Here is a 21,839-nt window from a genome sequence, read left to right as displayed (position 1 = left end):
CCTCAAACCCTGCCCCCCCCCTCCGAGTTGGTCTTAGAAGGAGATCCAAACAGTAGAAGCAAAAGCGGCTGGGGGATGGGGGGCAGGGAGGGAGGGGGGGGGGGGGGCAGGGAGGACGGAGGGGGGGGCATGGAGTGATTTAGTCTAGTTGTGGTGGTGGTGCTCCTCATCACATCAGTCTATGCAGAGGCTCAACAACAGAACCTCAACCTCAACACCTCCCCAGTCCAGTCCCAGTCCAGTTAAAGCTCGATCTCAAACGTCTTTTGCAAGTCGTTTGAGAACGGGTTGGGTGCTTGGGTTGCCCCCGCCCCCTTGAGGGGTTGTTGTTGTTGTTGCGTTTTCGTCTCCAACGCCGCCCACTTGGCCTCGAAGTGCTCAGCCTCCTGGGAGATCGCCGGAGGCGGTCGTTGGTTGTCGTTGTTGGGCTGCAGCAGCAGCGCTCCCTCTGGTGGCCACCCGCTGCTACTACCGCTCCCTCCGTTGGTCGTGCCGTTCTGTGTGACGGCGGCGGCGGAGGTGGAGGAGACAGGGACGTTGTGGTGCGGGGGGAGTGGGAGGGGGGGGAGGCCGTTGACGATCGGCGGGGGGGCACCGAAAGGCGGTTGGGCGCTGGGGAACGTGTGGTGGTGGTGAGGGTGGTGGTGGTGCCCGCCGCTGAGCATGGTTGCGCCTGTCTTGGGCCCCATGATCCCCCCTCCTCCTCCTCCTCCTCCTCCTAGGCCCATGGAGACCCCCCCGGTGCCCCCTGACCCCCCGACCGCTGTGCAGAAGACGTTAGCCACCATCTGGGAGGGGGTGATGCCCACCACGGGGATGTGGTTGTGGCCGGCACTGGGGTACGTCAGGCTGCTGGCCAGGCCCGGCATGTAGACCCCCGGCATGGGGACGAAGGCCGGCTGGAGGGGGGGCTGGGCGGCGTAGAGGCCCCCAGGGACGACGACGACGGGGGCGTTGAATGCCAGGGGGAAGGAGGGGTGCTTCGAGGTGGGCAGGGCGGAGCAAGGTGCAACGCCTGGTATTCCAGACAACATGGCTGCTTCTCCAGACAAAGACATCGGACCTGAACCAGGACCTCCTGTCATCGGCAGGGGGCCTCCTCCTGACATAACAGCACCTGACAGGAGAGGACCGGACATGAGAGGACCACCGGACATGGACTGTGTGACTGTGGACAGAGGAGGAGGGCCAGGGATGGCGGGGACAGGGACGGACATGGCTGGCTGGGAGGACGGTGGTGGCGGAGGTGGTGGCAGGGTCGGGAGGGTCGGGGTCTGCTGCTGCTGGGCCTTGACGGCTTTGGCCACTTCCTCTAGCCAGCGCTCTGCCTCGGAGGGGGTCCGCCGGTGTCCGCTGTGGACCGTGGTGGGGGAGGACTTGACCGGAGGGTCTGCGTGCCCCCATGAGGAAGTGGCTGAAAGAGAGAACAGAGAACAGAGAACACGTATGAATATAAATCATTGTCTGTTTGGTCAACCGTGACGGATGTATCTGTGACACGTTCTAATGCTTTGGTCCTCACGTCGGGATCCGATGTAATGATCGGTGACTTTTCTTTCGAAAAATGTGAATACATTTCTGCGTTGTTGAAAATCAACGACGCGTCGCTAGTCGACTAGCACGGCTTGTTTTGTGAGCCTGCTAACAATGTCAAGTAGTGTTATAGTTAACTAGGTAGCAGTGGGGATTACTCACCCAATCCGTTGCGTTGTTGCAGTATTTTGGCTTGACTAGCGAGTTTGTGTTGTGATTCTCAACAACGTTGAAACGCAGTTCCGTGTTTCAAAAAGAAAAGTCCGAACATATTCATTGGTTGCCGACATGAGGACCAAAAGACTAGAACGTGTCATAATGTAATTGAACACAGTTGGATGTGGTGATGTGGGGGCTCCTACCTTGCAGCGGTGCGGGCGGTGGGGGGAGGGCAGGGGGGACGGTGCAGGCTGGCAGGCCGTTGAAGGGAGGGTCAGAGAGCAGCTCCTCAGAGGGCTTGGTGAAGGAGCTGTTGATCTGGCAGCACAGCGCGTTGACGCCATCCCCCTCCCCAGACACACACAAGTCCATCTCAGGGACTGAGAGAAGGGGAGAAGAGAGAGAGACGGGAGTGAATTTATGAATCTTTCGAATTTGCCATTTTAGCAGACGCTTTTAATCCATTTAAGCGATTTACAATTACAAATTACAGGGATACAATACTCCCCTGGAGTAACTGAGGGCCAAGTGCCTTACTCAAGGGCACATTAGTGGTGGTGTTTCAGGTGGGATTTGAACTCACAACCTTCCGATCACCAGGCCAACTCACTCACTAGACCACTACTACCCCCCTATGGCACCTAACTACATATATGGCAAAATTCCCGATAACCAATACCTGCTGAAGTTTTCAGGCAAAAATATAAAATAATTTCTTAATAATGACCGGAAATAGAGCAGCATTTATTTACTTTATGCACACTTGTACTATGCCAAATGAGAATTTCACACATGTTCAGTGTACTGCATATTGATATCAGTTATTTGCTGTTCAATCTAACCTGTTGTGACACCGTTTGATCTATACCTTTTTGTTATACTCATTTGCAAAAACAAAACAAAAATGTACTGTGAAAAACATTCTTAAAATATACTGTTAGAATAACTCCTACACTTCCTGGATGCACAAACACTGTCATTTACTGTAATGTATTCCACAGCTCCCTCACCCCAGACACACTTCATCAAAGTGACACATTTGTCTCTCTTCACAGGCGTAAACAAACCGGCATAGTGCATTCCACGCTAACAGGGTTGATTGGAACTACAAACCCGTGTCGCTTGTGTTTGTAACGATCACATCAAGACACATTCAGCATCAACTCGACACTTGTTTACTGACACAAATACAGGACCGCACATAACAGGACGAGCAATCAGACACATAATTGTCTCACTCAGGCATAACGCAACAACCGCAGCACAGGGACAACACTGCTATGATCTCTGACGCATCGCTGACAACCCAGGGTGCTGCAGACATACTGGAACATTCTGAACTTGAAATTCATGGATTCAAGATAACCATGTTACCTGGCGAAATACACGTGTGTGACTCCTTATGTCACATAACCTTGGTCCGGTCAACATCCTTTTAGTTAGCAACTGTGCTAATCGACTGCAGACCAAAGAGCTAACGCTACTTTGTTAAATTCAGCCATTCAGTAGGCACTCTGGAAAACTGTGATTATGCAGATTTTCCATGATTTTAAACGTGAGGCTGACGCACAGTGGCAGACTCAGGCTCTTTGAAGGGCAGGGGAGAAAAGAAAAAAAGGGCACCTACTACACAACATGGGACCCCATCAGTGCACATGGTCAAGTTTAGATCATTGGAAGGGCAGCCAATAGGGCACGTCCTCTCATTTTCGCCACTCAAAAGGGCATTTTTGCCACTCAAAAGGGCACTTGAGAGACGTTTTTCAACCGTGGTGGCACCAGGAGGTGCAGTCGCCCCCCCTGAGTCCACCAGTGCTGACGCACATCCTTGGTGCTGTATCGGTGCGTTATTAGAGGAATGTGTGCACATACAGATGTTATGTTAATTGTTATGTTAATTTTATTTATAATGCGCCCCACATCCAACTTTTACATCGGCCCGGGGCGCAGCCCGGGTAAAGGAACAGATAAAGACAAAGACAAGGAACACAGAAAGCAATCAGACACAGACGACTTAAACGTAAATCTCAGGCATACAATTCACAACAAATAGGGAGTAGACTTAGGGAATATCATTTAGGAAGAGGTGGGTTTTTAACTTGGCTCTAAAGGAGTCCAGAGTGGGGGCAAACTTGATGGCAGAAGGGAGCGCGTTCCACAGGGTCGGTGCTATCACCGCAAAGGCACGGTCACCCTTCCTCTTGAGGTTGGTACGTGGGACCCTCAGGCTGAGTTGGGCGTCGGACCTGAGCCTGGGCCTTGAGGTGGAAGACAGGTCCAGGAGGTCCTTGATGTATGGTGGGGCGAGACTGTTGAGAGCTTTAAAAACAAAGGTGCAGATTTTGAACTTCACTCTCTTCTTCACTGGGAGCCAGTGAAGGGAGATGAGGACAGGGGAGATGTGGTCCCTCATTTCGGTGCCTGACACCAGCCTGGCAGCGGCATTTTGGACTAGCTGCAGGCGGTAGATGGTCTTATCAGGAAGTCCAGCATAGAGTGAGTTGCAGTAGTCGAGCCTAGATGAGATTAGCATGAGGACGACCCTCCTCAGGTCGCTGGGGGTGAGGAAGGACTTGATCTTGGCTATGATGCGTAGTTGGTAGAAACATGCCTTCACGACGGAGCTCACTTGTCGGTCAAGGTTAAGCTCGGAGTCAAAGATGACACCAAGGTTCTTGACATGTGGTCTGACAAGGGTGGACAGGCTTCCCATGTTGGTGCTGAGCTGAGTGATGGCGGTGGTGTTGCCGATGAGGAGGATTTCCCCCTTGCTCTCATTCAGCTGTAGGAAGCTCTGGGCCATCCACTCCTTCACATCGCGGAGGCAGTCCATCAGGCGCTTCAGATCGGCGGGGTCGTCAGTGTTGATTGACAAGTAGAGCTGGGTGTCGTCCGCATAGCAGTGGAATGAGATCTTGTAGCGTTGAGGGATTAGACATAGGGGGAGCATGTAGAGGGAGAACAAGATGGGACCGAGGATGGAGCCCTGAGGGACCCCACAGGTGAGGTTGGCTTGTCTGGAGGAGCTGTCTGCTATGTTGACGGCGTGGGTTCTATTGCTGAGGTAGGACTTGAACCACGACAAAGCGGTGTCGGTGATGCCAACCTCCTGCTGGAGGCGATCGAGGAGGATGGCGTGGTCTATAGTGTCAAAAGCTGCGCTGAGGTCCAGGAGGACCAGGGCAGCACATTTCCTGGAGTCTGCGATGAGGAGGAGGTCGTTCCAAAACGTTAAAAGTGCCGACTCAGTGCTATGGCCAGGTCTGAAGCCAGACTGAAACTTCTCCAGGATGTTGTTCTGTTGGAGGTAGGGCCACAGCTGGCTGAGGACAGCCTTTTCCAGGAGCTTGGACACGACTGGGAGCTTGGAAATAGGTCTGTAGTTACTGGGGTTGGAGGGGTCCAAGTTGGGTTTCTTAAGGAGAGGCTGGACCACTGCTTGTTTGAGGCTGGGCGGAACAATGCCAGTGGCCAGCGAGCTATTGATTATTGAGAGGATGTGTGGCCCTATCGTGTCGAACACCTCTTTGAGTAGGGGGGTAGGGATGGGGTCCAGAGACGATGAGGCCGGCTTCAGTGCAGCGGCCATCTTGGTGAGGGCTGGTAGAGTGAAAGGACAGAAGCTGGAGAAAGTGGATGAACATCCCAGTGTGACGGCTAAGTCCTTGGTGGAGTGCGGGATGTTTTTTCTGATGTTGGTGACTTTGTCAGAAAAAAAGGATAAAAATTCCTCGCACTTAGCCGGGGATGGATCCTGGATGACGGTAGGGGGGGGGTGAACAACGGTGTTGATTGTCCTGAATAAAACTCTGGGGTTGTGTGAGTTGTTGGAGATGAGAGTGGCAAAGTACTTGGCCCTTTCAGTCTTTACCACCTTCTGATAGGTCCTCTGCTTTTCCCTCAAAATCTCGAGTGAGATGGTCAGCCTGTCCTTTTTCCACCTGCGTTCCGCCTGTCTCCACGCTCTTCTCTGAGATCTGATGGTGTCATTGAGCCAAGCTGAGACCCTGGGTTTGGGCTTTTTCAGGGTAAGTGGGGCTATCGAGTCGAGGATGGAGCGACAGGAGGTGTTGAACATGGAAGTGAGTTCCTCTGGGTCAGATGGTGCCTCACCTGCCCTGATGTTTTGAGCGGCCATGAAAGCAGAGGAACACTTTGGGGCTGTCTGGGCGTTAATGCATCGAGAGAGGCGAGCAGAGGATTGGGTAGCGGGAGGGATGGACAGAGATGAGGTGAACAGAACTGCCATATGGTCACAGTCAGCATGGGCCAGCATGGTCTCCACGTCACTGATGGGGATGTTGACTGAGAGGACCAGATGTAATGTGTGTCCTCCACTGTGGGTGGGGCCAGAAACATGCTGAGTCAAACCAAATGACTCGATCAGGTCCAGGAATTCAGACTCGAAAGCCCGAGGGGGGATTATCCACATGGATATTGAGATCCCCCACGATAAGCACCTTGTTATGGCTGGGAATGATTTCAGTAAGGAGATCAGAGAATTGGGATGTACAATTCTTGGTTTCCTTAAAGGTTTTGCTGTCCGTCGGGCGGTAGATGATCATGATGAAGAGGGTTATGCCTACTTTCAGCAACTGAACCTCAAAACTGGAAAAAGTATGAAAAAGTAAAAAGAGATATTTCTGTAAAAGGCCAATATCAGCCTATGTATCTAACGGACCAGAGAAAGCTAGAAAACATGAATGAATGAATGAATGAATGGACTTTATTGTCATTGCTACAGTACAGGTACCAAACAACGAAATTTAGGAGGGGTGGCTCCCCTGGTGTTAGGAAAGGAAAAAAAAAAAACTTTTAGAAAAAGAATAAAATCACAAGAAGGTAAGGAGCTGGTTTACATAAATAAAGGCTATGTACACAATCCACTGTACTATACTGCACAGATAGTCAACTAGGGTTGTCATATTGCACAAAAGTATTTTTTCACGTTATTTAAAGTGTCACAGTTTGCAGGCTTGAAATGTACATGTTTGTGTCTCAGCACTAGCTGCCATACAATCCGTCCAGACTGTCCTGGGCCCAGAACTTAGGCCTTTGCTGTGTTCAGGGCCTTGACGGCCCTGTGGTAGAAGCAGTTCTTCAGTCTGTTTGTCTTAACGGCCGGGGTCCTGTACCTCCTTTTCGAGGGCAGCCTGATAAAGTGTACGTGCCCAGGGTGGGTCGGGTCCCTGGAGATCTTGGAGGCCTTCCTGAGACAGCGTGTGTTGTACAGCTCTTCCAGAGAGGGGAGGGGGGCGCCGGTGATCTTCTGTGCTGTTCTCACGACTCTCTGTAGCGCGTTTCTCTCCGCTGTTGTGCAGCTGTAGAACCAGTTGCAGATGCCGTAGGTGAGGATGCTCTCCACTGCGCCGCGGTAGAAGGCCACTAGTATCTCCTGCTTGTTGTGTTCTTTCCTGAGGCATCTCAGGGTGTATAGCCGCTGTTGTGCCCTCTTGATGGTGCCTTTTGTGTTGTCCTTCCAGGCCAGGTCATCCCGCATGTGATGTCCCAGGAATCGGAGGGTTGAGACTCTCTCCACGCTCTCTCCGTCGATGAGCAGGGGCTGGATCTCGGCCTTTTTCCTCCTGAAGTCTACGATGAATTCCTGGGTCTTTGACTTGTTTAGCAGCAGGTTGTTAACCTTGCACAGCTTGCTCAGTTGCTCTACCTCATCCCTGTACGCTGCCTCGTCCCCCCCCGAGATACATCCCACCACGGTGGTGTCGTCTGCAAACTTTACGATGTAGTTGCTGGGGTGGACGGGGGTGAAGTCGTGGGTGTAGAGGTTGTAGAGGATGGGGCTTAGCACGCAGCCCTGGGGGGACCCAGTGCTGAGGCTGAGGGCTGTGGAGGTGTGGGGGCCCACCCGCACCCTCTGGGGGCGGTCGGTCAGGAAGTCCTTGATCCACGCACATATAGAGTGTGATAGACCCAGGTCTAGTAGTTTGGTCACTAGCCTGTCTGGAAGGATGGTGTTGAAGGCGGAGCTGAAGTCCACGAAGAGCAGTCTCGCGTAGCTGTTTCCCCTCTCCAGGTGGGATAGAGTGGCGTGGAGGGTCGTCGCTATGGCGTCCTCTGTGGACCTGTGGGCTCTGTAGGCGAACTGGTATGGATCCAGGTTGGGCGGGAGGCGTGTGAGTATGTGGGCCCGGACTAGTTTCTCGAAGCACTTCATGATGATTGGTGTGAGTGCCACCGGGCGGTAGTCGTTTAGGCAGCTCACCGTGCTTTTCTTCGGGACTGGGATGATAGTTGAGGTTTTCAGGCAGGGTGGGACGGTGGCCTGGGACAGGGACTGGTTAAAGATGTTGGTCGGCCAGCTGGTCGGCGCAGTCTCTCAGCACCCGTCCCAGGACGCCATCCGGCCCCGAGGCTTTCCTGGGGTCCACCGCCTTCAGTACGCGTCTCACCTCATGCTCTGTGAGGGTGAGGCGGCTGAGAGCTGGAGAGAGTGGTGTTTGTGTTGCGGTTACCTCCGTTCGCCCCTCGTCGAACCGGGCGTAGAAGGTGTTCAGCTTTCCCGCCAGCAGGGGGTCGTCCTCTGCGGCTGTGAGCCTGTTGGCTCTGAAGTTTGTCATCTGCTGAACCCCCTGCCACATCCGCCTGGAGTCGTTGCTCAGGAGGCATTCCTCAATCTTCTCTCTGTGCTCTGCCTTGGCCGCTTTGATGCCGCGCTTTAGGTTGGCCCTGGTGGAGCTGTACAGCGGTGTGCTCTTCCCTGCGAAGAAGGCGTTGTCCCTCTCGTTGATCAGTTTTTGGACCTTCCCAGTCATCCATGGCTTCGTGTTGGGGTAGACCCGGACCCGTTTGTCCACGGTGACTGAGTTGGTGCAGTTCACTATGTGGTTCAGAACCGACGACGTGTACTGTTCCAGGTCCTCATGCTCATATTCCTGCCATAGGGTGTCATTTAGGCAGATCTGCAGTGGAGCGGACCCTTCTGGCCAGGTTCTGACAGTCTTAGTGGTGATGGGAGCACTTTTCCCCATTGTAGTGTATGCAGGAATCAGGAGGATTGACACATGGTCAGACATGCCTAGATGAGCTAGCGGACTAGCCTTGTAAGCACGTTTGATGTTGGTGTATACCTTATCCAGTGTTTTTCCTCCTCTCGTTGCACATTTCACATGCTGATAGAACTTGGGTAGTACTGCCTTCAGGTCGACATGATTGAAGTCCCCCGCTATGATGTGAATAGCCTGTGGATCAGTGCTTTGTTGGCTACTGATGACTTCATATAGTCGCGCCAATGCTACTCTGCTGTCTGCGCTAGGCGCTATATACACACATGTTATTAGCACCGCGTTAAACTCCCTAGGGAGGTATGTGGGTCGGCATTTAACAGTCAAATATTCCAGGTCTGGGGAGCAGTGGCTACTTACAGTTTTCGTGTTTAAGCACCAGCTGTCCTTCGTAGATATAATGAGGCCGCCTCCGCGGGTCTTCTCACTAAGCAGCGTTCGGTCAGCGCGGTGCAGCGTTCGCCCCTCCAAGCTAACAGTAGCGTCCACAATGTTGTCATTTAGCCAGGTTTCGGTCAGAATAATCACACAGCTATCCCCTACGATGTTGTTTTTGGCCACCTGTAGTCTCAGTTCATCCATCTTGTTCGTCAGGGATCTGACGTTAGAGAGGAAAATGCTTGGCAAAGCTGGTTTGTTTGGGCTTCTCCTCAGCCTTGCTAGCAGGCCTCCCCTTGCTCCTCGGCGTTGTTTACGGTCTCGCCTCCGTCGCTTACGCCTTAGTGTTGGGATAGCGTAGTACTGTTCACCCGGCGACCTCGCGATGTCGAAAGGGATCCTTTGTTGTTCTAAGAATTCCGCCGTTACAGTCCCCTCGTTTTTCGCACCAACTTCTAGTAAGTCTAGTCTGCTGTAGGTACTATTTACACAACCGTTCCCTATAAGTACTAAAATAAAAATGTACATACAAATATTCTTAAAAACACTAAAAAACACCAGCGTGGAAGCCACTCCAAGCCTCGCGTCTGAGCGCGCCGCCATCTCTCTACACATTGTGTAGCAGATAGAGGAGATAGTGGAGCTGCCAGTTAAAAGTCAAACTGTTACCCCTATTACCTTCTCAGAGAGAGATTAAGCCTGGGGAGGAGAGAGAGAGAGAGAGAGATAAAGAGAGAGACAGAGAGAGAGAGAGAAAGAGACAGAGAGAGAGAGATAAAGAGACAGAGAGAGAGAGATAAAGAGAGAGAGAGAGAGAGACAGAGATAGAGAGAAAGAGATAGAGAGAGAGAGATAAAGAGAGAGAGAGAGACAGAGATAGAGAGAAAGAGAGAGACAGAGAGAGAGAGATAAAGAGAGAGACAGAGAGAGAGATAAAGAGATAAAGAGAGAGACAGAGAGAGAGAGATAAAGAGAGAGAGAGAGAGACAGAGATAGAGAGAAAGAGATAAAGAGAGAGAGAGAGAGAGAGAGAGAGAGAGACAGAGAGAGAGATAAAGAGAGAGAGAGACAGATATAGAGATAAAGAGATAAAGAGAGAGAGAGACAGAGAGAGAGACAGAGAGAGAGATAGAGAGAAAGAGAGAGACAGGGAGAGAGAGATAAAGAGACAGATAGAGAGAAAGAGAGAGACAGGGAGAGAGAGATAAAGAGAGAGAGAGACAGAGATAAAGAGAGAGAGAGATATAAAGAGAGACAGAGAGACAGAGAGATAGATAGAGAGAGACAGGGGGAGAGAAAGAGAGACAGAGAGACAGAGATAGAGAGAGGGAGAGAGATAGAGAGAGACAGAGATAGAGAGAGGGAGAGAGAGAGAGAGAGATGGACCATGAGGGGTCAGTGTTCTCTTCTAATCCTTGAGGGAGCTGCTGGCTGATTGTTCTCTGTCTCTCTCTGTCTCTCTCTCTCTGTCTCTCTGTCTCTCTCTCTCCCTATCTCTCTCTCTCTCTGTCTCTCTGTCTCTCTCTCTCCCTATCTCTCTCTCTCTCTCTCTCTGTCTCTCTGTCTCTCTCTCTCCCTATCTCTCTCTCTCTCTCTGTCTCTGTCTCTCTCTCTCTTTCTCTCTCTCTCTCTCTCTCTCTCTCTCTCTCTCTCTCTCTCTCTCTCTCTCTCTCTCTCTCTCTCTCTCTCTCTCTCTCTCTCTCTCTCTGCTAAAAACCATTCAAGACCCTGAGGGGATATTAAATCGCTGGATAGGCCAAACTGCTTTGTTCTGGTTGTAAGATCTCTGTCTCTCTGTACAGAGGAGAGCCGTGGCGCGCTAGTGATGCTGTGCTGAGACGGCTGGATGGAGGCGGGCTGCCATAGCTCAGACAACTCTGGATCAATACACACATTATGCTTAGGGAGAGAAAGGGGATTGTGTGTGTATGCATATGCATGTGTGTGTGTGCGCGTGTGTGTGTGACACACACACATCTTACCAATAACAGAATCTAATTTTGCAGCTACAGGGATATGTGTCATATCAATATCGCGCATTATTGTGCACAACCCTCAGAAGAGAAAATGTGTGTTGAAAGGAAAGGTCGGCCACAGTCAACACTCTCTCTCATAATGACTATAATCAAGACATGAGAGGGCTAATCCTCTATTACCACAGCGGGGACAAAGCTCTGCTATGAATCATAATGATCATAATAATAACCACAGACTACCAGAGAAATAACACTAATGAACTGCAGAAAAATTCAAAATATAGAACAGTCTTGACTAAAATAAAGATGAGACACTACTAACTAGGACACTGCGTAACGTGTAGGGCTTTGTGATATATGCAAACTATCATATTGTGCAAAAATGTTTTATTTCCCATGTGACATGGTTAAAAACAAACGCTGGAATTGATCCATTACTGTGCAGAGGTCTGAAAAAGGCTTTTACTCAGGAATGTGATTTCAGGGGTACCGACATTCAAACGTGTGTCGTCTTCAATCTTTTTCCGATTTCGATGTATGACACATCGTTTGAAAGCTTACAATCTGTAGTTTCAGACTATGTAAAAATCAAACAAAAAAATGACTTTTTACTGGTTTATGGTTTCACCAGCTGGTGTCACATTTGTTCTGTTTAGAGGAGGGTTCTAACATGGGTTCTAGGTGTTAGAGGAGGGTTCTAACCTGGGTTCTAGGTGTTAGAGGAGGGTTCTAACCTGGGTTCTAGGTGTGTGTTAGAGGAAGGTTCTAACCTGGGTTCTAGGTGTGTGTTAGAGGAGGGTTCTAACCTGGGTTCTTGGTCTGGAAGTCGGTCTTGCGCTGCAGGGTGGAGGGCAGGTCGTTGAGGCGGAGGGACAGCTGCCTCTTGAAGGGAGAGTTCTTCCCGCTGAGCGCCGGGAAGCCCCGGAACGACCCCTGCCTCACCAGCTGCTCGATGGGGGCGTGGCGGCGGGGGATGGCGTGCGGCCCCCCGGGCTCGGTGCGGTCCACGGGCGAGGCGGCGCCCCCCTCGGGGGGGGAGGAGGTGCCAGGAGGGACGGCTGAGATGGCACTGGGGGGGTCTGGAATGATTACAATTTCAGTTTATTTAACACTAAATCAGCCATGAGTGAGGAAAAAAATGTGATATCTTTGCACTCGATCAAATTTCAGGACCCTCCCTTTCATGACCCTTCCTAGATATGTGCGTTCTACCACCCAGTATCCTTACATTTTTCAAAATCACATCAGGATAAGCTAGTATGAAGCTATTTTGCTCGTTTTTCTGTGTAGGAGGCAGGGTAATTTACAAGCGTCCAACCAGTGGTCGTTGTGTGTAAACAGCAGGTTAGCATTGTAAAGTGGGTTAGGCGGCTCTTTTAGTAGGTATGGCTGTTCTAGTGTTAAGAAGGGACAATGCATATTAATTAACAACAAGATGTGTCGATATGCCAGATTTAGCCAGGAGGCTAATTTTCATCTGTGGTCCCTGGCCAAGATGTAAAAAAACAACCAAAAAAGGCATCCTAAAATGACACAAGATAACATAAACAATAAAACAGCATCATACAGAGCATATGAAAGTTAAAAACTGTAAAAAATAAATAAAATAATACACAGTTAAATGATGTTATGGGTACAGATTTGGTTTCCCGTAAGCCGGTTTTTCTGATTTTGTTTTGATTTGAACAGCCCCAAGGGTGGTGGAGGTCCTTACATTAGAGGGCGCAGAGTGTTCCAGTGCAGCATGGCCTGATACCATCATCACCATGGTTACTACTGTGTGGCTTCATGGTTAATTGGTCAGGTGAGTCTATACTAGTGTTGGAAATCAGAAGCCCTGTGGGTCCTCCAACCCCCGGGACAGGGGTTTCATGATTATAATACAAGAGGAAGTATTATGTCATGCAAATGTTCCTTTTGTCAAAAGTAAAACAGCAAGAAGCTCATTTTTCTATACTGGGATTTCTTTATGGAACCATCTGCCTCTGCATATTCAGCAAAGCCAAAGCAAAGCCATCTTTAAAACAAAAGTAAAGTCATATTTATGGGGAGAACTAATGGCTCACCCCTAAGAAAGAGAGGGTGTTTCCGTTTTGTTTTGTTTCACTTTATGTTTCCATGTTGTGTGTTTTAATATGTGTTTTTCATGCTGTGTTCTTATACTGTTTTTTATGCTGTTTTATGATGTGATGTTTTGTTTTATTCATTTTAGGTTTTATACTGTGTGATGTTTTGTTTTTATTAATTTTATGTTTTATGCTGTGTGATGTTTTGTTTTATTCATTTTATGTTTCCATCGAGGACCACTTTGGAAATAAGTGTTTTAAAAAATGCTTTCAAGTGCCATCCTCTGGACATTACTTAGTGTCATAATGTGTAAATTATGCTATTTGTAAATTCCTAATCAAAAAAATGAGCGCTGTAATAATCAGAGAGCTGCTCCTTCCTACATCTGCTTTATTTCCTGAGTGGAGCAGTCATCCCACTCATATTTCTCCTTTTTATTTCGATTGAGACAGTAGAGATGTGACAGGAAGGATGGGTGAGAGAGAGAGAGAGAGAGAGAGAGAGAGAGAGAGAGAGAGAGAGAGAGAGAGAGGAGGATAGAGACAGTAGAGATGTGACAGGAAGGATGGGTGAGCGAGAGAGAGAGAGAGAGAGAGAGAGAGAGAGAGAGAGAGAGAGAGAGGAGGATAGAGACAGTAGAGATGTGACAGGAAGGATGGGTGAGAGAGAGAGGAGGATAGAGACAGTAGAGATTGACAGGAAGGATGGGTGAGAGAGAGAGGAGGATAGAGACAGTAGAGATTTTACAGGAAGGATGGGTGAGAGAGAGAGAAGAGGATAGAGACAGTAGAGATTGACAGGAAGGATGGGTGGGAGAGAGAGAGAGAGAGAGAGAGAGAGAGAGAGAGAGAGAGAGAGAGAAGGGATGACATGCAGGATATGTCCTGTGCGGCCGGACTCGAACCGGGAACCCTGCAGTTACACGCTCGGCGCTTAGTGTGTTACACCCCCCCCCCCCCCCCCCACATCTCTTTTTACTCTGTGCCACAACAATTCACTCAGGTCTCATACATGTGGATGTGACACATCTGGACCTGCACCCCCCCCCCCTCCTAACCCCCCCAGGGGAACCAGACTATCATCTGGACCTGCACCCCCCCCCCCCTCCTAACCCCCCGCAGGACACCCCAGACTATCATCTGGACCTGCACCCCCCCCCCCTCCTACCCCCCCCCAGGACACCCCAGACTATCATCTGGACCTGCACCCCCCCCCCCCCCCAGGGTTACCCCAGACCGTCAGTAAAGCAGGAAGCAGGTGGTCGTACCTTTCTTCTTCTCCTGTAGCTGCTTCATGATGTCGTTGCGCTGCTCCCCCCCCTGCTGGCCGGAGGAGGCCAGGCGGAAGGAGCCCTCGCGCACGAAGGAGGTGCGGCTGGCGTCGAAGGAGGCGGTGACGCCGCACTCCTTCTCCCGGCGCTGCTTCCTCTCCAGGCAGGCGGCGAAGGCACAGCCCACGGCGTGGCTCAGACGCTCCCCCTGGTGGAGAGACAACAGATGTTGTCAAATACTTGAGAATATAATGTGACACGTTCTAGTGTTTTGGTCCGCATGTCGGCGGCAACCGATCAAAATGTTCAGACTTTTCTTTTGAAACACTACGTGGATGGAACTATGTTTCAACGTTGTTGAGAATCACGACACAACAAACTCGCTAGTCGAGTCAGAATGCTGCAACAACGCAATGGATTATCCCCACCGCTACCTAGATAACTAGAACTAAAACCAACTACTTTGTTAGCAGGCTCACAAAACAAAATCAGTGTTAGCTGACTAGCGACGTGTCATTGATTTTCAACAATGCGGAAATGTATAAGTTAAAGATTATTTGTTTGATTGGCTACACCTTAACTGTCCCTCCGAAGGTCTCTTCATCCCCTCTACCCTTCTATATAGTTTCTCTACTGTAAATAATAAAACAATACATGATTCCTTCCTCTAGCATTTTGACTGCCAATGGCCCCTGGCCCTAGTATAGATGACTTTTTCTTGCTACGACTGACAAATGTCAGTTGTAAATCGCTTTGGATGACGGCATCTGCTAAATGTGAAAAATGTAAACGTAAACGGTTGGTTGGTTGGATAGACGAAAGAGAGGATGGATAGATGAGAGGAGAGAGGAAGAGATACAGTATACCAGTATAATGAAGAGGTTAATTATGTGAGTGAAGCTGGTTAAAAGGATGAAAAGGGTGGTAGCTAGGTAGTTGAAAGGTTAGATAAACATAAAGTTGGATAGATAGAAGGTGGACAGATAGAAGGTAGACAACAGGTCACAGATAGAAGGTAGACAACAGGTCACAGATAGAAGGTAGACAGATAACAGGTCACAGATAGAAGGTGGACAGATAACAGGTCATAGATAGAAGGTAGACAGATAACAGGTCACAGATAGAAGGTGGACAACAGGTCACAGATAGAAGGTAGACAGATAACAGGTCACAGATAGAAGGTGGACAGATAACAGGTCACAGATAGAAGGTAGACAGATAACAGGTCACAGATAGAAGGTGGACAGATAACAGGTCATAGATAGAAGGTGGACAGATAACAGGTCACAGATAGAAGGTGGACAGATAACAGGTCACAGATAGAACAGATAACAGGTCACAGATAGAAGGTGGACAGATAACAGGTCACAGATAGAAGGTGGACAGATAACAGGTCACAGATAGAAGGTAGACAGATAACAGGTCACAGATAGAAGGTGGACAGATAACAGGTCATAGATAGAAGGTGGACAGATAACAGGTCACAGATAGAACAATAACAGGTCACAGATAGAAGGTGGACAGATAACAGGTCATAGATAGAAAGTGGACAGATAACAGGTCATAGATAGAAGGTGGACAGATAACAGGTCACAGATAGAAGGTGGACAGATAACAGGTCATAGATAGAAGGTGGACAGATAACAGGTCACAGATAGAAGGTGGACAGATAACAGGTCATAGATAGAAGGTGGACAGATAACAGGTCACAGATAGAACAATAACAGGTCACAGATAGAAGGTGGACAGATAACAGGTCATAGATAGAAAGTGGACAGATAACAGGTCACAGATAGAAGGTGGACAGATAACAGGTCATAGATAGAAGGTGGACAGATAACAGGTCACAGATAGAACAATAACAGGTCACAGATAGAAGGTGGACAGATAACAGGTCACAGATAGAAGGTGGACAGATAACAGGTCATAGATAGAAAGTGGACAGATAACAGGTCACAGATAGAAGGTGGACAGATAACAGGTCACAGATAGAAGGTGGACAGATAACAGGTCACAGATAGAAGGTGGACAGATAACAGGTCACAGATAGAACAGATAACAGGTCACAGATAGAAGGTGGACAGATAACAGGTCATAGATAGAAGGTGGACAGATAACAGGTCACAGATAGAAGGTGGACAGATAACAGGTCATAGATAGAAGGTAGACAGATAACAGGTCATAGATAGAAGGTAGACAGATAACAGGTCACAGATAAAACAGATAACAGGTCACAGATAGAAGGTGGACAGATAACAGGTCACAGATAGAACAGATAACAGGTCACAGATAGAAGGTGGACAGATAACAGGTCACAGATAGAAGGTAGACAGATAACAGGTCACAGAAAGAAGGTAGACAGATAACAGGTCACAGATAGAACAGATAACAGGTCACAGATAGAAGGTGGACAGATAACAGGTCATAGATAGAAAGTGGACAGATAACAGGTCACAGATAGAAGGTGGACAGATAACAGGTCATAGATAGAAAGTGGACAGATAACAGGTCACAGATAGAAGGTGGACAGATAACAGGTCACAGATAGAACAAATAACAGGTCACAGATAGAAAGTGGACAGATAACAGGTCATAGATAGAAGGTGGACAGATAACAGGTCACAGATAGAACAGATAACAGGTCATAGATAGAAGGTAGACAGATAACAGGTCACAGATAGAAGGTGGACAGATAACAGGTCATAGATAGAAGGTAGACAGATAACAGGTCACAGATAGAAGGTGGACAGATAACAGGTCATAGATAGAAGGTGGACAGATAACAGGTCACAGATAGAAGGTAGACAGATAACAGGTCACAGATAGAAGGTGGACAGATAACAGGTCATAGATAGAAGGTAGACAGATAACAGGTCACAGATAGAAGGTGGACAGATAACAGGTCACAGATAGAAGGTAGACAGATAACAGGTCACAGATAGAAGGTGGACAGATAACAGGTCACAGATAGAACAGATAATAGGTCACAGATAGAAGGTGGACAGATAACAGGTCACAGATAGAAGGTGGACAGATAACAGGTCATAGATAGAAGGTGGACAGATAACAGGTCATAGATAGAAGGTGGACAGATAACAGGTCATAGATAGAAGGTGGACAGATAACAGGTCACAGATAGAACAGATAACAGGTCATAGATAGAAGGTGGACAGATAACAGGTCACAGATAGAAGGTGGACAGATAACAGGTCACAGATAGAAGGTTATATATAGAGATGGATCTGGTAACCAAAAGACTGCAATGGTAATCATTCCCACAGGTCTCCTGTTGCTCCAGTGCAGCTGCAGTAACAATGCGTCTCTCAGCATGTTGGCCTACATCAACACTGCACCGTGTTAGAAGATGTTTCTGAGAGTTACAAAAAGCTGAATAGTTTAAAAAGGATACGTTTCTAAAATAGAAATGGAAGCAACTCAAATTAAACCTCTTCACGTTTTAAAATGAGTTTGATGTGAATATCTTAAAAGCTGTGGAGGACTGGCAGTGAGAACATGCTGAAGAGAATTTGAATAACAATAAATAATAATAATAATAATATAATAAATCTGAGCAAGAACAACAGACAACAGTTGGATAGCTCTTATTATCATAATGGACTGACTTATATAGCGCCTTATTCCAAAGCGCTTTACAACGGCCTCTCATTCACACATTCACACACCAATGGCGGCAAGCTACCCTACAAGGCGCCGGCCGGCCCGCTCACTGGGAGCAGTTTGGGGTTCAGTGTCTTTCCCAAGGACACTTCGACATATGGCCAGCCAGGGTTCAAACCGCCGATCTGCCGAACCTTGCGATCATTAGACACCGACCCCACCTCCTGAGCCACAGCCGCCCCCGTTATCATGACATAAAGGGTAAAAATCCCTTTAGCTACAAGAGTGCCAATGGGGAGAGACGGCACTACAAGAAGCAATTTTCAGATTGAAATAACTCAACATAATCCTGATCTTAATCCCTACTAGCGGATCTGGCGTCTGTGAGGATTAATCGGCTCACCGAGTCTTTCAGCGCCATGAAGCAGTGGCAGATCCAGCGCCGGGTGGTTCCGTCCCGGCAGATGTAGGAGAAGGCCTTGTCGTAGTTGCGGTCGGGCGCGCAGAAGGACACCTTCTCTATGGTCTGGTCCACGATGAGGTCCTAGGGCCGGAGACAGAACAACAACAACATGGTGTTGAGAAGGTAAATGGTAAATGGTAAATGGACTGCACTTATATAGCGCCTTTATTCAAAGCGCTTTACTTTACAACGGCCTCTCATTCACCCATTCACACACACATTCATTCACACACCAATGGCGGCCAAAGCTGCCATGCAAGGCGCCGACTGGCCCCGCTCACTAGCAGCAATTTGGGGTTCAGTGTCTTGCCCAAGGACACTTCCACATGAGGCCAGCCGGGGCTCGAACTGCCGATCTGCCAACCTTGTAATCATTAGACAGCAGCTCTACCTCCTGCGCCACAGCCGCCCCATGGGTTGATTTGAGGTGACAACATTGAGGTGAAATACTATAGAATGCTGATACTATAGAATGCTGATACTATAGAACGGGCTGATCAAACCAAGCGTTGTGGTTGGCCGAGAAGCATTCCAGAGGTTCTGGTTCTCCCACAATATCAGCTTGGCTGCCTCATCACTTTCACTTCCAACATGTACACCATAAACTTCAGGGGGGTATTCCATCAATGGGTATTCCATCAATCGCTAAAGGAAAATCCAGGCTTATTGATCTAGGAATCCAATTAGCATCTATAAATGTATTTATATTATTATTATATTCAATATATAGAAGACTTCTGTATGAAAGGGGCTTTCACTTATCCCCCATACAAGCAGAGGCCCCAGTCCACGCTTGTCTGAGTCACAGTGGAAGGAGTGGGAAACACTACAACAGCTTTACACTGACAGCAACAATCCTGAGTAGAGAGAGAGAGGGTCAAAAGACACAAACAAGAAATGTGGGCTCACACAGTCATCCATCCTTTCTCTCTCTTCCTTCTGGGAAAAGGAGGATGCAGAGAATAAAGGGGGGGGGGAATAACAGGCTGGTCATTGTGAGGCAATTAGAGAAAGAAGAGGGGCTTGGTGCTGTGGAGGTGAAAGGCTGTGTGTGTGTGTGTGTGTGTGTGTGTGTGTGTGTGTGTGTGTGTGTGTGTGTGTGTGTGTGTGTGTCTGTGTGAGTGTGTCTATGTGAGTGTGTCTGTATTTCAATACTCTGTGTGTGTAAGTGTGTGTCTGTGTGAGTGTGTCTGTGTGTGTGTGTGAGTGTCTGGGTGAGGGGGCATGACGTCATTGAAAGGGGGCTCGACTGACTCATGGTAGCTCAAAGCAGGTCAGATGTGGAGGTGGACAGGGTCTTTCTCTGTGCTGGGTGCTTTTCCTGGCACTGATGTTGAGAGTGGGAGGGGGGTGGGCAGGTTGTTGTGAGGGCAGGGTGGTGACAAGGGGGCGTTAATCAGGGAGAGAGAGAGGGGCTTTAAGAAGCTGTCCTGACTCAGAGAGGACGGGAACTATAGCGAAGGCAGATTTGAGTGTAAGGAAAGAGGGAGGTTTAGGGGGAGGAAAGGGTGAGGAAAGGGGGAGGTTTAGGGGGGATGGGGGGTCATTTTATGTCTGCTTTCTGCAACCTATTCTCTAACCCTAACCCCCCCCCCCCCCCCCCTCTCTACTCTAAAACAGAAATACGATAATTGCACTGGCAGCAGTGCACTATCTGCCCACTAGGGGCACTGTGTGTGTAGTTTGTCGTCGTCCCCCTCCCCTTTCAAAGCTCCCTCCCTTCGCCACCCCTCAGTAACACATGTCAATGTGTGAAAACTCCAGCCTTAAGTAAGCCTGATCTGGCCTGGGAGGATGCACATTGTCAGCGGGCATCATCATGCGTCTCTGTCCAGACTGCACGTAAGCGGGTGACCAGGGACTGGGTAGGGTCTGACAGACTGTCAGGGGGGGCAGAGGAGAGGGGGGGGGGGGCAAAGGGTAGAGAGGGTAAATAGCAAAGGGGACGATGGGCATCTCAGAGAGGGCGGTGTGACACACACACACACACACACACACACACACACGCACTCCATACACACACACACACTCCACACACACACACACACACTCCACACACACACACACACACACCACACACACACACACACACACACACACACACACACACACACACTCTCCTCTCTCTCTCTCACCTTGGTTTTGTCGTCCACCACCCTGAGTCCGTCTGCCGACACCCAGAGCACTGCTTTGACCGTCTTCTTACCGCTCTGGAAGGAGAGACACATAGAGACATAGCATTAGCATTAGCATGTGTTACCACTCTGTCAGGAGAGACACATAGAGACATAGCATTAGCATTAGCATGTGTTACCACTCTGGAAGGAGAGACACATCGGCTGTGTTCGGAATGGTATACTAGCATACTGCATACTAGCATACTCAATGAGTATATACTGCATACTGCCTACTAAATTCATAATAAGTATGCGAAAACCAGCCGACCATTTACACAGTACGCATACTTCCTCCCAGAATGCATTTCGCCGGGAGCGGCGAATTTAAACCTCCATTTTAAACCTCCATTAGCTAAAAGATGTAATTTTGGCTTTACAAGTGTTAACATGTAATTTTATGAAGTTTTAATATGTTTTCAGGCGAGAAAGTAACCACATATATTCCCAAAATGTGTCCAGTTTACCAAAATAACCCGTTTATATATCTGATCTTACGATTTTTTGCGTCTTCTGTTCGCTAGCTGCGTTCGTAAATTCGCCCTGGAAATCTGATCAGCACTCATGGAATGCCTCTTGTCCAATCAAATTACCTGGTCCCTTTATGACGTTGCACCCAGTGTGCGCTCTGGCGCTCTCAGAGCGATTTTACGTTGCTTACCTTCACTTACGGAGTTCGACAGAAATATTGCAACATAATTACAACCCGTTGTAAAATGATTTGGGGGGCCAATATCTTTAGCTAGCTCAAGTAACTAGCTTACTATATTGTTGTCTTAACAGTTGGTAAAATAACATGATTAAAATAAATATATATGAGCAATAACATATCGTGGGCAAGCACTACAACCAACTTGTCCGTCTGAAGCTACAATACTGGGATCATTCGTGATTGGGCTACAAGCAGTCAAATACTAGGTGAACATGTGTGTAAGACACAAATAAACTTGGATTTCATGCATTTCAAGTGGCATATTTGTATTCATGACGACGTAGCCTTCTCTAAGAATGCATTTCACCATGTTAATTCCCAGTATAGTGAAAATACCACCGCTCATCCGTGATCAGACTTAGCTGGGGTTCTGCAGGTGAAGAGTATCAAATAGAGTGCAAAAAAGCAGCATCTGCACACGCAAATCTGTGCAAAAAACGATGTTTATTGCAAGCTTTCGATCCCCA

The 21,839-nt window shown here is 48.6% G+C and overlaps 1 protein-coding gene across 1 annotated transcript in view; it reads right to left on the bottom strand.

Moving 5' to 3' along the window:
* Nucleotides 1-242: 242 nt before the first annotated feature.
* The window catches only part of numbl (NUMB like endocytic adaptor protein), a gene marked incomplete at both ends in the record, with an annotated part of 62,625 nt that continues 41,028 nt past the window's right edge, over nt 243-21,839 (bottom strand). The window contains 7 exons of the mRNA XM_080526711.1: nt 243-1,015; nt 1,190-1,414; nt 1,896-2,072; nt 11,875-12,147; nt 14,403-14,613; nt 18,427-18,567; nt 20,622-20,696. Of these exons, the coding sequence (XP_080382837.1) occupies nt 243-1,015; nt 1,190-1,414; nt 1,896-2,072; nt 11,875-12,147; nt 14,403-14,613; nt 18,427-18,567; nt 20,622-20,696 (1,875 nt within the window). The remainder of the gene's footprint in view (nt 1,016-1,189; nt 1,415-1,895; nt 2,073-11,874; nt 12,148-14,402; nt 14,614-18,426; nt 18,568-20,621; nt 20,697-21,839) is intronic.

This window comes from Nansenia antarctica (genome assembly GCF_963989245.1).
Source record: "Nansenia antarctica genome assembly, chromosome: 1".
NCBI lineage: Eukaryota > Metazoa > Chordata > Actinopteri > Argentiniformes > Microstomatidae > Nansenia > Nansenia antarctica.
The sequence above is the reverse complement of the archived record's forward strand: the minus strand, read 5'-3'. Positions and strand labels throughout refer to the sequence as shown.